Genomic DNA, 15,396 nt, shown 5'->3' with positions numbered 1-15,396 from the left:
CTTGGATGATAGGTTATTTACCCTCAAAACTTACAAGATATTTCTCCATTATCTTCTGATATCTATTGTCTCCTATATCTATTGTGGGCTGTCAGTCTTATTGTCAGTTTTTGGTAGTTTTTGGTAGGTTACTTCTCTTTAGTCTGTAGCTTTTAAGGTTTTATATTTATCATTGGTTATCTGAATTTCCCCATGCTTTATTTATTTTTACTTATCCCAGTTTGTATTCATTGAACATCTTAAAATTCATACCTTTCTTCAGTTTTAGAAAATTGTTGGCATTCACACCTCAAATACTGCTTCTCTGCCATTGTCTCTATTTCCTTCTATTGGAACTCCTCCTTGACTCATGTTAGCATCCCACTATTTGACTTCCATGTTTCTTAACTATTTTTTCATGTTTTTAATCTCTGTCCACTACATTCTGAGTGAGTTCCTTGCTACTATCATTGAATCCACTGATTCTATCTGCAACTATGTCCAGTCTAGAATTATTAAGACAAGGGACAGGCATGGTGGCACACATCTCGAATCCCAGCACTTTGGGAGACTGAGGCAGGTGGATCACCAGAGGTCAGGAGTTTGAGACCAGCCTGGCCAACATGGTAAAACCCCGTGTTTACTAAAAATACAAAAATTAGCCAGGTGTGGTGATGTGTACCTGTAATCCCAGCTACTCAGGAGGCTGAGGCAGGAGAATGGCTTGAACCCAGGAGGCAGAGGTTGCAGTAAGCCGAGTTCGCGCCACTGCACTCCAGACTGGGCCACAGAGTTAAACTCTGACTCAAAAAAAAAAAAAAAAAAAAAAAAAAAAATCACAGAAAGGAGTCATTGATCATCTTAGCTGCCTATAGCATGGAAGTAAGTGATTTGCTGGATGGCGTGTGCCTGAAAGTGGATGTACACCTCACATCTGCAGTTCGCCCCTGTGTCTGCCCACTACTGACAGGGGAGAATAAAAGGTTCTCCTCTTCTACCTTCTGAGTCTTGTATAAATGCCTCTCACTGTCAGAATCTAACTCAGACCCTTCTGGCAAGGACGTCTGGGAAGTATAGTTTGGGGCTTCAGTCCCTACAATACAAAGAGCGTTTATAAGGAGCAAAAATGTTTTGTCACTTAAGAATGATCTATTCATATAAACTCTTTTCCTTGTCACTAATCCTCCCGTTTTTTCCCTAAGCCTCTAACCCTTAGCCACTTTCCTTGAATGTCTGGCCATCTCTTATGCCAGGCAAAATGAATCTCCCAATATATTGTATGAAATTCTGCCTTCCTGACAGTCTTTAGGGCGACTCCTGAGTGGACCTGTAAGCATCAGCAGTCTTATTCCAGAAGGTGTCAGCATACTGGGCGTGACCATCTGTAGCCAGGCCTGACTTTCTCCCTCAGTCCACCTGGTCATCAAGACATCAAGAACTCTTCTAGAAGCCACAGGTTTCTTCTTTTTTTTTTTGTATGATCATTTTATCTTTTTGTAGACACAGGGTCTTGCTGTGTCACCTAGGCTGGCCTTGAACTCCTGGGCTTAAGCAATTCTCCTGCCTCAACCTCAGCCTCCCAAGCAGCAGGAGGGAGAAGATGAAGAAGTCATAGGCATGGATTGAAAGAGAGTTGGTGCAGTAGCAGGAATAGATGCCATGGTGGGAATCTGGGCTCTTGTAACTGACTTGTGCCTTTTGAACCTGCTTGAGCCCTTCCCCTTGAAGATGGAGTGCTGTTCTAAGCCCACCTTCTAGTGTGGTATTCATGATGGGTTGCTCCGATTGCAGACTCACCTAATGTCCCACTCTTAGGCATTCTGTCTCTACTAGAGCCCAGGAGCCAGCCAGCAGCTTCTCCTCAACAGAGGAATGTTGTCTCAGAACAGCATTACTTAGCTCTAAACTCTTATGGGTCCATTTGTGACTCTCCTATTAGGACTTCACAGAAGCCCCACACAGCTCATCTGCCACACATACTTTGAGTACCATTGGATCTGCCAAGTTGCAAGGCCCACAGGACAGCAGCTTTTACTACAGCTTGCACTGGCTGCAAAGCCTTCCCCTGCTCTAGACCCCACTCATACTATACAGCCTTACAAGTGATTTGGTCAAAGTTTAGAAGTAATATTTTCCGACATAGTAGAAGTTGCCTCCCAAATCCAAGGAGGCCCCCAACTTTGAAAGGCAGGAGTGATATTGAAGAGTGACAGACCACATCCAGCACACTAGCTATGCTCTTTGTATTGTCCTCTTGCTGCACATACAGTGTTGTACTCATGATCGTTGTAAAGACTTTATTTCTTTGGTGGTTGCATCTCTAGCCTTATTAAGCAACATCCCTGTGGTTTAGCTTAAAAACCATAATGAGGCCAGTTCTCTGAATTCATTCGAGCCTCTGTTCAAAAGAATGATTGATAGTGCAGTTTCTTTGAGTGGGTTTTGCATTTCAGAATGTGTAAGGAAGCTTTTGCGCTTGTTTTTAAACTTTAATAAGAATCAGCTTTGTTCTTTGTCTGGACAGATGTGATGCCAGCATAGCCAGACTTTCTGCAGAGCACAAAACGACCTATGAGGGGCTCCAGCACTTGAACAAAGAACAGCAGGCTGCCAAACTTATCCTGGAAACGAAAATCAAAGACGCAGAGGGACAGGTACGACCTGTTTCAGGTAGCTTTTACAAGCGGGTAATTTGTTCTTAGCTAAGAATAACATGGTGTTGATTATTTCTTATAGGAGAAACCCGCTGGGGCACCTAGCATGGGTTTATGCCAATCATAAGCATCTTTTCTTTGCTTCTTCCTTTCCTATTTCACTAGAGTGGCCCTTCATGTGTTTGGCAACCAAACCACCAAAATTGTTTGGTATAGTCCTAATTCTTCCCCCCCACCACCACATTCCTAGAACAACTAATACTTTCCAGAAATTCTAAATGACACCTTGAAAGCTATTTCTTTCACAAGTAAGTGATCAAGCATTCCCTTACATGCCACTCGTCCCAATTTTTGATTCAGGAAATAATGTGTTCCCTGGGACTCACTGTATGTGCTACCTCATCACATAGTCTGTATGTGGAACAAAATTAGGCAAAGCTAGAGCGAAGGCAGGCTAATGAATATGAGAGTGTTTGACCTCAAACATCACAGGTTAATTTCACAAAGCAAAACTTTTGGCATTTCAGTTTGTTTTTTGGCCACTTAAAAGTTTCCCTTTGCCGTCATAGGGCCTGTCTTCTAGGATTTTTTCAACAGTATCTGCCTTATTTGCTATCGTTCATTTAAAGAGACTATTCCAGTAAAACAGGAGCATCTGGTTAACTTATTGGATTAAATACATTTATACCTTAATTATCTCCAATAAGAATATAAAGCTACTTATGTGAAAAATACAGATATTATAAAACTATGACAAAGAATAAAAAGACAATCCAATAATAATTTCTTTTTTGAAGAATGAATGAGGATGGAATTATTATACCAGAGAAGAGATGCTAAGGAAATCATAAGCTTCTTTATAGCTGAGCCAAGTAAAATATGTACAGATATCCATCAAAAGAGACCTGCTTTCTCTTTCTTCTGGATCTGACAAATACCATGAATCTTTAAGGAACATGGAACATTCTAATTTTTGCTGAAAAGACAGAAATTTCACACAGGACTAGCTTTTGTTACATTCCAGTGTACAAGGGACGTGGGTAGGTGGTGTGAGAAAAGAAGAGGAGGGAGATAGTCTACAAGTTATATTGACTGGTGACCTGATTTGTTATGGAGGTAAATCTGAGAGCTTGATGGATTTTGTAAACAATAAAAATTCTATTTTCTATGACTAGCCATTACACTGATGGTAGAAATTCCAAAGTAAGGTTGACTGTATTTCATGACAACTGGTAGAAGTTGTGGTCTTGGGCAGGAATTGGGCTTGCTCATCAGAGAACTATATGTAAAATTAAGTGTTTAGTGCATGATGAATATTTTGGCAGTGCTACTGGTCTTGATTTTCAATGGGTACATAAGGAAGAAAATAGAGGTGGGAAGATGAGGTAGACTCATAAATGAATTTATCAAATTAGATAGAATCTTAATGCCATTGACTAGAATATGGCTTACTAAATGTTTTCTGAAGTTGCATCCGAAGATGTTAGATATGATATTTATAAGCAAGGTTTCTTTTCCAGATTTCTCAGCTTTTGAACAGAGTGGACTTGTCAATATCAGAGCAGAGCACCAAACTGAAGATGTCCCACAGAGACAGTAACCACCAGCTTCAGCTTTTGGACACTAAGTAAGCAATTAATTTATTAAAAAAAAAAAAAACTTAAAGTTCTGTATGAGTTTATGCAATACTACAATTTTTTTCCTCTTGGTTTTTATTTATTGCACAAATTGAAAACAATAATGGAAGTTAAAAAGAAAAGTTTCCATGTAGCATGTTGCCACTTTTCCTTCATAATTATTGTTTTTTATGTTTGGATAATTATCCACCTATTCATTCAACAAGTATGTATTGAGTATTCATTGGCCTAGGGGCTGAGGATCTGGTAATGAACACAAACCAGACTCTGTTCTTATCCTTAGGGAGTTTAGTCTAGGGAGCTGATGACTGTTAATCAATGATGTAAATGAGCATCTACTATATTATTACTAATGGTGGTAAGTGCGTTGAAGGTTTGGTTCGTGGTTGTGGTAGGCTGAATAATGGTTCTCTAAATATCTTCATGTCCTAATCCCTGGAAGTTGTGAATATATTACCTCATACGGCAAAAGGGGACTTTGCAGATGTGATTAAGTTATGGATTTTAAAATGGGTTTTATCTGATAAGCCTGATGTGATCACTAGAGTCCTTATAAGAGGGAGGCAATAGGAGTCAAGAGAGAAGGCCATGCGATAATGGAAGCGAGACTGGAGTGATGCACTTTGAGGACAGGGCAAAGGGTTCCAAGCCGAGCAACACAGGAGGCCACTAGAAGCTGCAAAAGGCAAGGAAACAAATCTCCCTTCAGAGCCTCCGGAAGAATCCGCCCTACAGACACCTGACTTTATGCCAGTGAAACCTATTTTAGCCTTTCAGTTCCAGAACTGCAAGCGAGTACATCTGTATTGTTTTCTGGCACCAGGTTTGTGGTCAGTAGTTAGAGCAGCCACAGGAAACTAATTCAGCGGTGCTGTGAGAATGAGTGAGAGGCCTGGTTGTGGGGCCTTCCTGAGGAAGGGATGCTGGAGGTCAGAGCTGGAGAGTGAATGGAGCTTTGCTATGTAAAGAGTAGGATGAGAATATACGAGGTTGCACAGCCTGTCGTGGGAGGAATGTGGCATGCAAGAAACTGAAAGATGACGAGGGTGACTGGAACAGGGAGTGAGGGTGAAGCATTGGGGCATGAGGCTGCAGGGGAGGCAGGCCAGCTCGCAGGGGTTTTTTGTGACGCAATAGACACAAATAGAAGAAGATAGAGTGAGAAGGCCCAACCTATGCCTAATCAGAATCCTATGAGAGATAACAGAGGGAATAGGGGAGAAGCAGTATCAAAAGAGAGAATGGCAGACAAGCACACAGAATTGATGAAAGAGAAATCTCAAACTTAGAAAACCAAATACAGTGTGGGTGCAGTGGCTCACGCCTATAATCTCAGCCCTCTGGGAGGCCGAGGCGGATGGATCGCCTGAGGGCAGGAGTTTCAGAACAACCTGTCTAACATGGTGAAACCCTGTCTCTACTAAAAATACAAAAATTAGCCAGGCGTGGTGGCGCAGGCCTGTAATCCCAGCTGCTTGGGAGGCTGAGACATGAGAATTGCTTGAGCCCAGGGGGTAGAGGTTGCAGCAGTGAGCTGAGATCACACCACTGCACTCCAGCCTGAGCAATAGAACAAGACTCTGTCTCAAAAAAAAAAAAAAAAAAAAAAAAAAAGAAAGAAAAAGAAAGTCAAATACATTCCAGTAGAATAAGTAAAAAGCCAAGTGTAGATATATCAGTTTGGTGCTCTAAAACTACAGAACACCAAATACAGAAAGGTCTTAAAACAGAGAGAGAAATTAGATCAACGCTGATTCCTCAGCCATATTATGGTGAGAAGGTGGTCTGGTACCTTTAGATACTGAGAGACTGATTGATTGTCAGCCAGTGGAAAAATAAAGATCTTTCAGATAAATAAGAACTCAAAGTTAGCTGGGTGTGGTGGTGCATGCCTATAGTCTCAGCTGCCCAGGAGACTCAGGCAAGAGAATTGCTTGAGTCCAGGACGTTGAGGCTGCAGTGAGCTATGATTGAGCCACTGCACTCCAGCCAAGGTGACAGAATGAGACTCTGTCTCAAAACAACAACAACAAAAACAACAACAAAAACTCAAAGTGTACTAACAAACTACACTAATGGAATTTTAAAAAGACAGCCTTCCTGGCTGGGTGTAGTGGTAATCCCAGCACTTTGAAAGGCTGAGGCAAGCAGATCACCTGAGGTCAGGAGTTCAAGACCAGTGTGGCCAACATGGTGAAGCCCTGTCTCTACTAAAAATACAAAAGATTAGCCAAGCATGGTGGTGTGTGCCTGTAGTCCCAGCTACTAGGGAGGCTGAGGCAGGAGAATCACTTCAACCTGGGAGGTGGAGGTTACAGTAAGCCAAGATTGCACCACTGCACTCCAGCCTGGACAATACAGCAAGACTCTGTCTGAAAAACAAATAAAATAAATAAATAAATAGATAGATAGATAGCTTTCAGGGAAAGGGAAAAGAGACCAGGCGCCATGTCTCACGCCTGTAATCCTAATACTTTGGGACGCCTAGGCGGGTGGATCACTTGAGGTAAGGAGTTCAAGACCAGCTTGGCCAGCATGGTGAAACCCTGTCTCTACTAAAAATATGAAAGTAGCTGGAAATCACCTGAACCCAGGAGGCAGAGGTTGCAGTGAGCTGAAATCATGCCACTGCACTCCAGCCTGGGCAACAGAGTGAGACTCCATCTCAAAAAAAAAAAAAAAAAAAAAAAGAAAGAAAAAACAAGAAAAAGAAAAAAATAAAATAATACAAAAAGAAGGTCCAAAATATAAGAAGAAAGGATGAGCAAAGAATATGATGAACATTGGGCAAATCTAAACAAACGGTAATATTAAAGTTGAATTTGCAGAGGATCAAAACACAACTAAAATATAAGTCAATGACAACATCTAAATGAGGAGGAATATTTCTGAAGTTATGAGTTTTTCAGAATCAAATTAGAGACATTGAATAACTTTAGACTTTGATAAATTAAATGTATATATTAAAATTTCTATTCTAAAAGAATAAAATTGAGTGTATCATTTCCAAATGTTGGAAAAAATCCAAAGGACACAAATTCACATCAGATATGTGAAAGTGTTAGCAGGGATGTGGAGAACCGGACCTCTTTATAGCACTCAGTAAAATGTGAAGTAGTACAACCACTCTAGAAAACAGTCTGGTGTTTTCTGGAAAAGTTGGACATGTTCAGACCCTAGAGAAACTCTTCCAAATGTGAACCAGGAGCTATGTATCAGTATTTTCATAACAGCATTATTATTATTTATTTATTTATTTTGATACGGAGTCTCGCTCTGTAGCCAGGCTGCAGTGCAGTGTGCTCAATCTCAGCTCACTGCAACCTCCAGCTCTCGGGTTCAACGATTCTCCTGCCTCAGCCTCCCAAGTAGCTGGGACTACAGGCACATGCAACCACGCCCAGCTAATTTTTATATTTTTAGTAGAGATGGGGTTTCACTGCGTTAGCTGGGATGGTCTCAATCTCCTGACCTCATGATCTGCCCACCTCGGCCTCCCAAAGTGCTGGGATTACATGCGTGAGCCACTGTGCCCGGCCCATAACAGAATTATTTTTAATAGCAAAGATGGATAAAAACAAACCAAAACAAATGTCCATCAACAGAAGACTGGATAGGCTGTGGTATATTCACAAAATTGAATATTATTCAACAATGAAAATGAGTTCACTACGGCTACAAATCAGCGTGAATGAATCTCACAAACATATGCTGAGTGAAAAAAGAAGTAGAAAACTCATATTGTAGTACTGTTCCATTTATATAAAATTAAAAAATATGCAATACTGGCCAGGCAAGGGGGCTCACGCTTGTAATCCCAGCACTGTGGGAGGCCAAGGCAGGCAGATCACTTGTGGTCAGCAGACCAGCCTGGCCAACATGGTGAAACCCTGTCTCTAAAAAAACACAAAAATTAGCCGGGCATGGTAGTGCATGCCTGTAGTCCCAGCTATTCAAGAGGCTGAGGGAGGAGAGTCACTTGAACCTGAGAGGCAGAGGTTGCAGTGAGCCGAAATCACACCACTGTACTCCAGTCTGGGTGACAGAGCGAGACTCCCATCTCAAAAAAAAAAAAAGGCAATGCTGAAAAATATGCTGTTTTAGGATACAAACCAATAGAATAAAATGATAAAGAACAATAAGTTCCAGTTAATGGTTACTTCTTGGGTTGTGGGGTGATTGCAGAGTACACTTGGGTCTTCTAAGGTCCTGGCAATGTTCCATGTCTTAACCTGGCAGGGGTTCACGGTTGTGTATTTAGGGTACAGGCTAGCTTCCATGCTGGCTCTCACATAACAGTGCAGAGATCAGTGGTCCAGAGGAGGCAGGCAGCACTCACAACTCAGTGTGGTTTTTCCAAGGCTCCAGTCCTTGTTGCTTCCCAGTAACCTGGGACAGGGAGAGAGTCCAGGGCAGAAGCTTTGTTTTTAAAGATATGACTGGAAAGCCATGCTTATGACTTTTATGCATCCTGAGGCTCCACCTCGCTGCAAGGGAGCCTGGGAAATGTGGTCTCTGGCTAGGCAGCTATGTATCCAGTTGGCATTTGAGGGCTTCTTAATAAGGAAGAAGAAGAGAACATATTGCAGGAGAAGTGGTGGCTCTACTACAATGGGTGTTCATGTTATCATTATTTAAATCACATGTCTACATCACATACATTCTTCTGTATTTTATTACATATTATAATAAAAACTGGAAAGAAGTAATTGAGAGGGAGGTAGGATGTATGGACAGTTATGAATTTGGGAAGGGAGAGGAATGGAAGGATGGGAGGGTTTTATTTTTTCTTTCAATTTTTCTTTTGATTTACATTAGGAAGTATCCACAGAGGGCAAGGGCAATTTGGGGAAATTTAGAGAGAAAGGGAGCCAGGTTCTAGTCCCAAGAGATAAAAGGGACTAGAAGGAAGAGCCTGGGGAAGAAGGGGACCTTAGAAGAGGAGATGAGAGACACTGTGTCCTCTGAGCCAGGAGTGTCGTGGACCCTCGGAACTGCAGGGGTCTGCAGCTGGCCCAGCTCTGTGCCGCTGTGTCACCTCAGTGCCTGTGCCACCCACTCCTCGTGAGTAGGAACCACCATCAAATGGTTTATCTGTTGTATTCTCCTGCCTTGCCAGCTTCCCAATTTAGTGCTAAGTGCAATTCTAAGGAAAAGTAAACATGCAATTCTGATTGAGCAGAGTTTAATGCTGGCATATATACCAGAAATACGATAGTTGGAAATTGATGTTGTATGATGTCATTAAAAAAATTGTTAGAACCAGAAATAGCATTTGACCCAGCAATCCCATTACTGGGCATATAACAAAAGGAATATATATCATTCAGTTATAAAGATACATGCATATATATGTTTATTGTAGCACTATTCACAATAGCAAAGACATGGAATCAACCCAAATGTCTATCAATGATAGACTGGATAAAGAAAATATGGTACTTGTATACCATGGAATACTATGCAACCATAAAAAGGAATGAGATCATGTCCTTTGCAGGGACATGGATGGAGCTGGAAGCCATTATCCTTAGCAAAGTAACGCAGGAACAGAAAACCAAACACCGCATGTTCTTACTTGTAAGTGGGAGCTGAACAATGAGAACATGTGGACACACAGAGGGGATCAACACATACTAGGGTCTGGGGGCATGGGTGGGGCAAGGGAGAGCATCAGGAAAAATAGCTAATAGACAGAGGGCTTAATACCTAGGTAATGGGTTGAGAGACGCAGCAAACCACCATGGCACATGTTTATCTGTGTAACAAACCTGCATATCCTGCACATGTACCCTGGAACTCAAAACAAAAAAATAAAAATTAAAAAAAAAAACTGTTTTATATCTAACTTGCAATTTATTTATTTATTTATTTATTTAGATTTAAAGGTACAGTTGAGGAACTCAGTAACCAGATATTATCTGCACGGAGTTGGTTGCAACAGGAACAAGAACGGATAGAAAAAGAGCTTTTACAGAAAATTGATCAGCTTTCCTTGATTGTGAAGGAAAACAGTGTAGGTATTGATGTTTAGCAATAATTTAGTAAAGTTACTCAATGGGGGCTTACACTGTTTGAATGATAATACCTAGTAATTTATCACTGATTTATTTGGCACCACCTAAAGCTGTTCAATTGTTTCTTGCCTTAAAGTCCATTGCCATAGTTCATACTGATTATTTGTATTCTTCATAAAGAGATAGAACACTTTGAATTCTTTTGGTTAACAAAGACTAAGTAGAAAATTTCAGTACTTTCAGTTAAGATGAACTTAAGCTAAAACCTTAATGATCCAAATTGTTCATCTGCATTTCTACATAAAACTAAGAATTACCAACTTTGTCCTTGTTTGTTTTAATTTCTTGATCTGGTTTTGCTTTTTTTGTCTGGTGTTGAATAGATTTCTGTCTCCAGATCACGCCATTCTACTGTAGCTACATGTGAGATACCGCAGTGCAACATGTAAACAGAATCCACCATTTTTTCCCCCATTTTCCTTATCCTTCATCCCAGTCTCTCACAGAGCTAAGGTTTGTAGAACTGCTCAATAACGATATCAAGAAAGTCTTGTGCTGGGCACTGTGGCTCACTCCTATAATCCTAACACTTTGGGAGGCTGAGGCAGGAGGATCAGTTGAGCCCAGGAGATCGAGACCAGCCTGGGCAACATGATGAAACCCCATCTCTACAAAAAACACAAAAATTAGCTGAGCATGGTGACACACGCTTGCAGTCCCAGCTACCTGGGAGGCTGAGCCCTAATCAAGCTTGAGCCCAGGAAGGTCAAGACTGCAGTGAGCTATGACTGCACCACTGCACTCCAGCCTGGGCGACAGAGCAAGACTCTATCTCAAAAAAAAAAAAAAAAAAAAAAAAAAAGAAAGACTTGCATATGTAGTATTCAAAATCGTTATGCTCCCAAACCAGTACCTGGCAAGCAAATGTTCGTTGGTTTTAATTGTTTAGCATGGCATCTCTGTCTCCCTTTCCTTTTCTTGCACTGTTTCCGCTTGTTGGATATTGATGATTGAGCTGAAATGACTGGTGCAGTACATCTCTGACTCTGCTGTCTCCAGATGTGGAGCTGTTGAATTGCAGACTCCGCATTGAGCACCATCAAGAGAGGAGTATCATGCCATAACCCACTTACAGCTTGGAGTTTGCAGTCTTGGCCTCCAAGGTCACTGGCAGACACAGATTCCCATAAAAACCAAGCATGTGGAAAGGAAAAAAGGAAAGACTTAATTTTTGTATATGATTTTATATATATTTAAAATATTAGATATGTTCTTTTAAGTATTTCCCTGTATTTCCATCACATCTACTGATTGACTTACTTGGATTTATACTAATACATTTGTACTAATAATTCTGGGTCTTTGAATCACTGTTTATATATGGATTTGTTTAATAGGTAAGAGTGAACCCCAGGATAATGGTGGCTTTCATGAAATAGAAACTTATTTTTTATTTCTCATAACAGAAGTCTAGGTATAGGTAATGCAGGACTGATGTGATAGCTTGTCAGTCCTCAGTGACCAAGGATCCTTCTAGTTTAACTTTTTGCCAATCCTGGAGTGATCCATATCTTCATAATTCAGTATAGCTGCTAGAGCTCCAGCCATTCTGGCTGAATTCCAGAAAGGGAAGGAAGAAGGAAGGAGTAAGGATATACATCAGCTGTCTTTTAACTTTTCCTGGAAACTGCCGTATACACTTGTACTTACATCTCATTGAATGTAGTTTTTTTTTTTTTTGAGACAGAGTCTCACTCTGTTACCCAGGCTGGAGTGCAATGGCGAGATCTTGGCCTATTGCAACCTTGCCTCCCGGGTTCAAGTGATTCTTCTGCCTCAGCCTCCCATGTAGCTGGGATTACAGCACCCACCACCATCCCTGGCTAACTTTGTACTTTTAGTAGAGACAGGGTTTCACCATGTTGGCCAGGCTTGTCTCTAACTTCTGACCTCAAGTGATCTGCCTGCCTTGGCCTCCCAAAGTGCTGGAATTACAGGTGTGAGCCACCATACCTGGCCTGAAAATGTAGTCTTTATTTTGAATGACCTTATACCCAGCTGAAAATCATGGATTTGTTAAGGAAGAAAGGGAGAATGGATATTATGGTGGGCAACAAGCAGCTGTTGTGAATCTGTTTCTTGCAGATTGTTGTTAAATGATATTATGGCTGATGTGAATGCAATGCGGATTTCTTTTTGGAGTGATTAAGTGCAGTTCTTATCATGGATCTCAGGGAGCCAGTGAAAGGGATATGGAGAAGAAGCTCAGCCAGATGTCAGCCAGACTTGACAAAATAGAAGAAGGTCAAAGGAAGACTTTCGATGGTCAGAGAACAAGGCAAGAAGAGGAGAAGATGCACGGGCGCATCACCAAGCTGGAGTTACAGATGAACCAGAACATCAAGGAAATGAAAGCGGAAGTTAATGCTGGTAGGCCAAAACCAAAACAACTCACATCCGTTATTTTCTGTTTGATCTAAAATCTATTAATTAGTATCCCCTGCAACTACCTATGAACCTGGCTAATGGTAATAACTGTGAAATATCCTTAGTTGATTTTCTGAGTAGCTGTGCTGTGTTGTCTAAGTAGCTACAATGCTGTATGAATTTCAGCTGTATAAAGAGCCACCATGAGAGACAGGCAAACAACTGAAATTGCTTAGCCTACAACTGAGGTACATTTTCTGTAGCATCATCTGCCAAGTCTTTTCTGTTCATAGCCAAGGTTAACATGTCTCAGAAGGAAGCACATATCTTTGAGGGGGTTTTGAGGGCTTATTTTATAGTGCTAGCAGTACAGTACCACCCTGGCAATGAATGAGTTTCCTCTACTGGCAGATCAGCAGGGCCCGTTAGTTCACACTTGCTTAGAGGAGAACATTAGCGCTGATTTCAAGTTCTGAGTGCTGTCATATACAGGAGGGATTAGATTTACACTCTGAACTCAGGAATACAGAACTGTGACCACTAAATGGAAGGTACCCAAAGACAGCTTTTAACTCAATATGAGGCAGAAGTACCTTAAAGTTCATGAGTCCTAAAAGACGGATGGCTTTGGGAGCTTGAGAGCTCTTTGTTATGGAAAATATTCAAGTAGAGGCTGGTTGATTGTGGTCCGGAGGAAGATGTTCCTCTAGTGCGAGAAGTGGAATTAAATTCTCTCCCAGCTTCTTCCAATTGTATGATCCCATGAATTTTCTTCTGTGACATTGTTCTGTTTTGGGCACGTGGAAATAAAAGTGCTAGTTATCCCAAGAATAATTTTGTTATTACCAATAAATGTTTATTATTTTATTTGTAGGAGCTACAATTAAATATATAAATTGGAGAAGTTGTAAAGATAAAAATGAATTTTCTTTCTTAGTCTTTGGACTATTAAAATATGGTATTTGAATATTTCATCGATGTTTAACTTTGCATCATTCCCTGAATGAATGTATTGTTATCTATTTAACATACCATTGAGGATGTTAATATTTAGCACCTAATATGAAAAGCCTCTGAGCCTTAAGATAAAGCCATTGTCTTTATTACAAAGACAATATATTTCTTCTTTCTTTTTTTGTTCTGGAGACAGAATCTTGCTCTGTTGTCAGCCTGGAGTGCAGTGGCGTGATCTCGGCTCACTGCAACCTCTGGCTCCAGGGTTCAAGCGATTCTCCTGCCTCAGCCTCCTGAGTAGCTGGGATTACAGGCACCCGCCATCATGCCCAGCTAATTTTTTTTTTTTTTTTTGCTATTTTTTAATAGAGACTAGGTTTCACCATGTTGGCCAGGCTGGTCTTGAACTCCCAACCTCAAATGATCCTCCCGCCTTGGCCTGCTGAAGTGCTGGGATTACAGGCAAGAGCCACCAGGCCTAGCCTCATGATGCTTTTTTACCCTTTATTATTTCCATTTTTTTTGAAAATTAAAAAAAAAATGACAGAATGAGACAGGGGCTCACTTTGTTGCCTAGGCTGCAGTGAAGTGGTGTGATCGTAGCTCACTGCAACCTCTTGGACTCAAGTGAACCCTCTGCCTCGACCTACTGAGCAGCTAGGACTTTGGGCATGTGCCACCATGCCCAGCTCATTTTTTTATTTAAAAAAATTTTTATTTAAGAGATGGGGCCTCAGTATGTTGCCCAGACTGGTCTGGAACTCCTGGCCTCAAGCAGTCCTCTTGCCTTGACCTGCCAAAGCGCTGGAATTATAGGTGTGAGCCACTGCCTGGTCGCCGTTTTATTATTTCAGTGTATATATCCTAAGAACAAGGATATTCCCTTATAATAACTTCAATACAATGTATCATCAATGAAATTTTTTTAATATTCAATTTTCAATGTGCCATTGTTTCCTTTATAGCAACCCTTTTCTAGTCCAGTGTCTTTTTTTTCTAATTACATGTTTTTTAAATAAAAAATTATTGTATATATTTAAGATATACAACAAGATGTTTATATTTTGATACCCGTATGCATAGTGAAATAGTTACTGTATTCAAGCAGGTTAACATATGTATCGTCTCACAGGTATTTGTGTGTGTGTGTGTATGGCAACAACACCCGAAAATGTACTCTTTTAGCAAAAATCCCAAATACAATACAATATTATTGACTGTAGTCCTCATGCTATACATTAGATGTCTGGTTTTGTTCATTCTGCATATCAGCAATTTGTATCTTTTGACCTGCATCTCCCCATTTCCTCCTCTTCCTCCCCACCTTTGGCAACCACCATTTTATTCTCTATCTCTATTTTTTTTTTTTTTTTTTTGAGACAGAGTCCTGCTCCGTCACCCAGGCTGGAGTGCAGTGGCACGATCTCGGCTTACTGTGACCTGTTCTTCCCTGGTTCAAGTGATTCTCATGCCTCAGCCTCGTGGATAGCTGGGATTGTAGATGTGCACCACCATGCCCAGCTAATTTTTGTATTTTTAGTAGAGATGGAGTTTCATGGTGTTGGCCAGGCTGGTCTCGAACGTCTGACCTCAAGTAATCCACCCACATTGGCTGGCCGGCCTTCCTTCCTTCCTTCCTTCTCTCCTTCCTCCCTCTCTCTCTGTTTCCTTCCCTTCCTTCCCTTCCTTCCTTCCTTCCTTCCTTCCTTCCTTCCTTCCTTCCTTCCT

At 41.0% G+C, this 15,396-nt stretch overlaps 1 protein-coding gene across 7 annotated transcripts in view; it reads left to right on the top strand.

Moving 5' to 3' along the window:
- Positions 1-15,396, top strand: part of FAM81A (family with sequence similarity 81 member A) — a 159,087-nt gene that overhangs the window by 139,612 nt on the left and 4,079 nt on the right. For all 7 annotated transcript variants that reach the window (XM_023228659.2, XM_023228665.2, XM_023228661.1 and 4 more), the window contains 4 exons: positions 2,504-2,633; positions 4,154-4,260; positions 10,151-10,286; positions 12,522-12,717. In XM_023228659.2, the coding sequence (XP_023084427.1) occupies positions 2,504-2,633; positions 4,154-4,260; positions 10,151-10,286; positions 12,522-12,717 (569 nt within the window). The remainder of the gene's footprint in view (positions 1-2,503; positions 2,634-4,153; positions 4,261-10,150; positions 10,287-12,521; positions 12,718-15,396) is intronic.

Source organism: Piliocolobus tephrosceles, chromosome 6, assembly GCF_002776525.5.
Source record: "Piliocolobus tephrosceles isolate RC106 chromosome 6, ASM277652v3, whole genome shotgun sequence".
NCBI classification, from domain to species: domain Eukaryota; kingdom Metazoa; phylum Chordata; class Mammalia; order Primates; family Cercopithecidae; genus Piliocolobus; species Piliocolobus tephrosceles.
The sequence above is the reverse complement of the archived record's forward strand: the minus strand, read 5'-3'. Positions and strand labels throughout refer to the sequence as shown.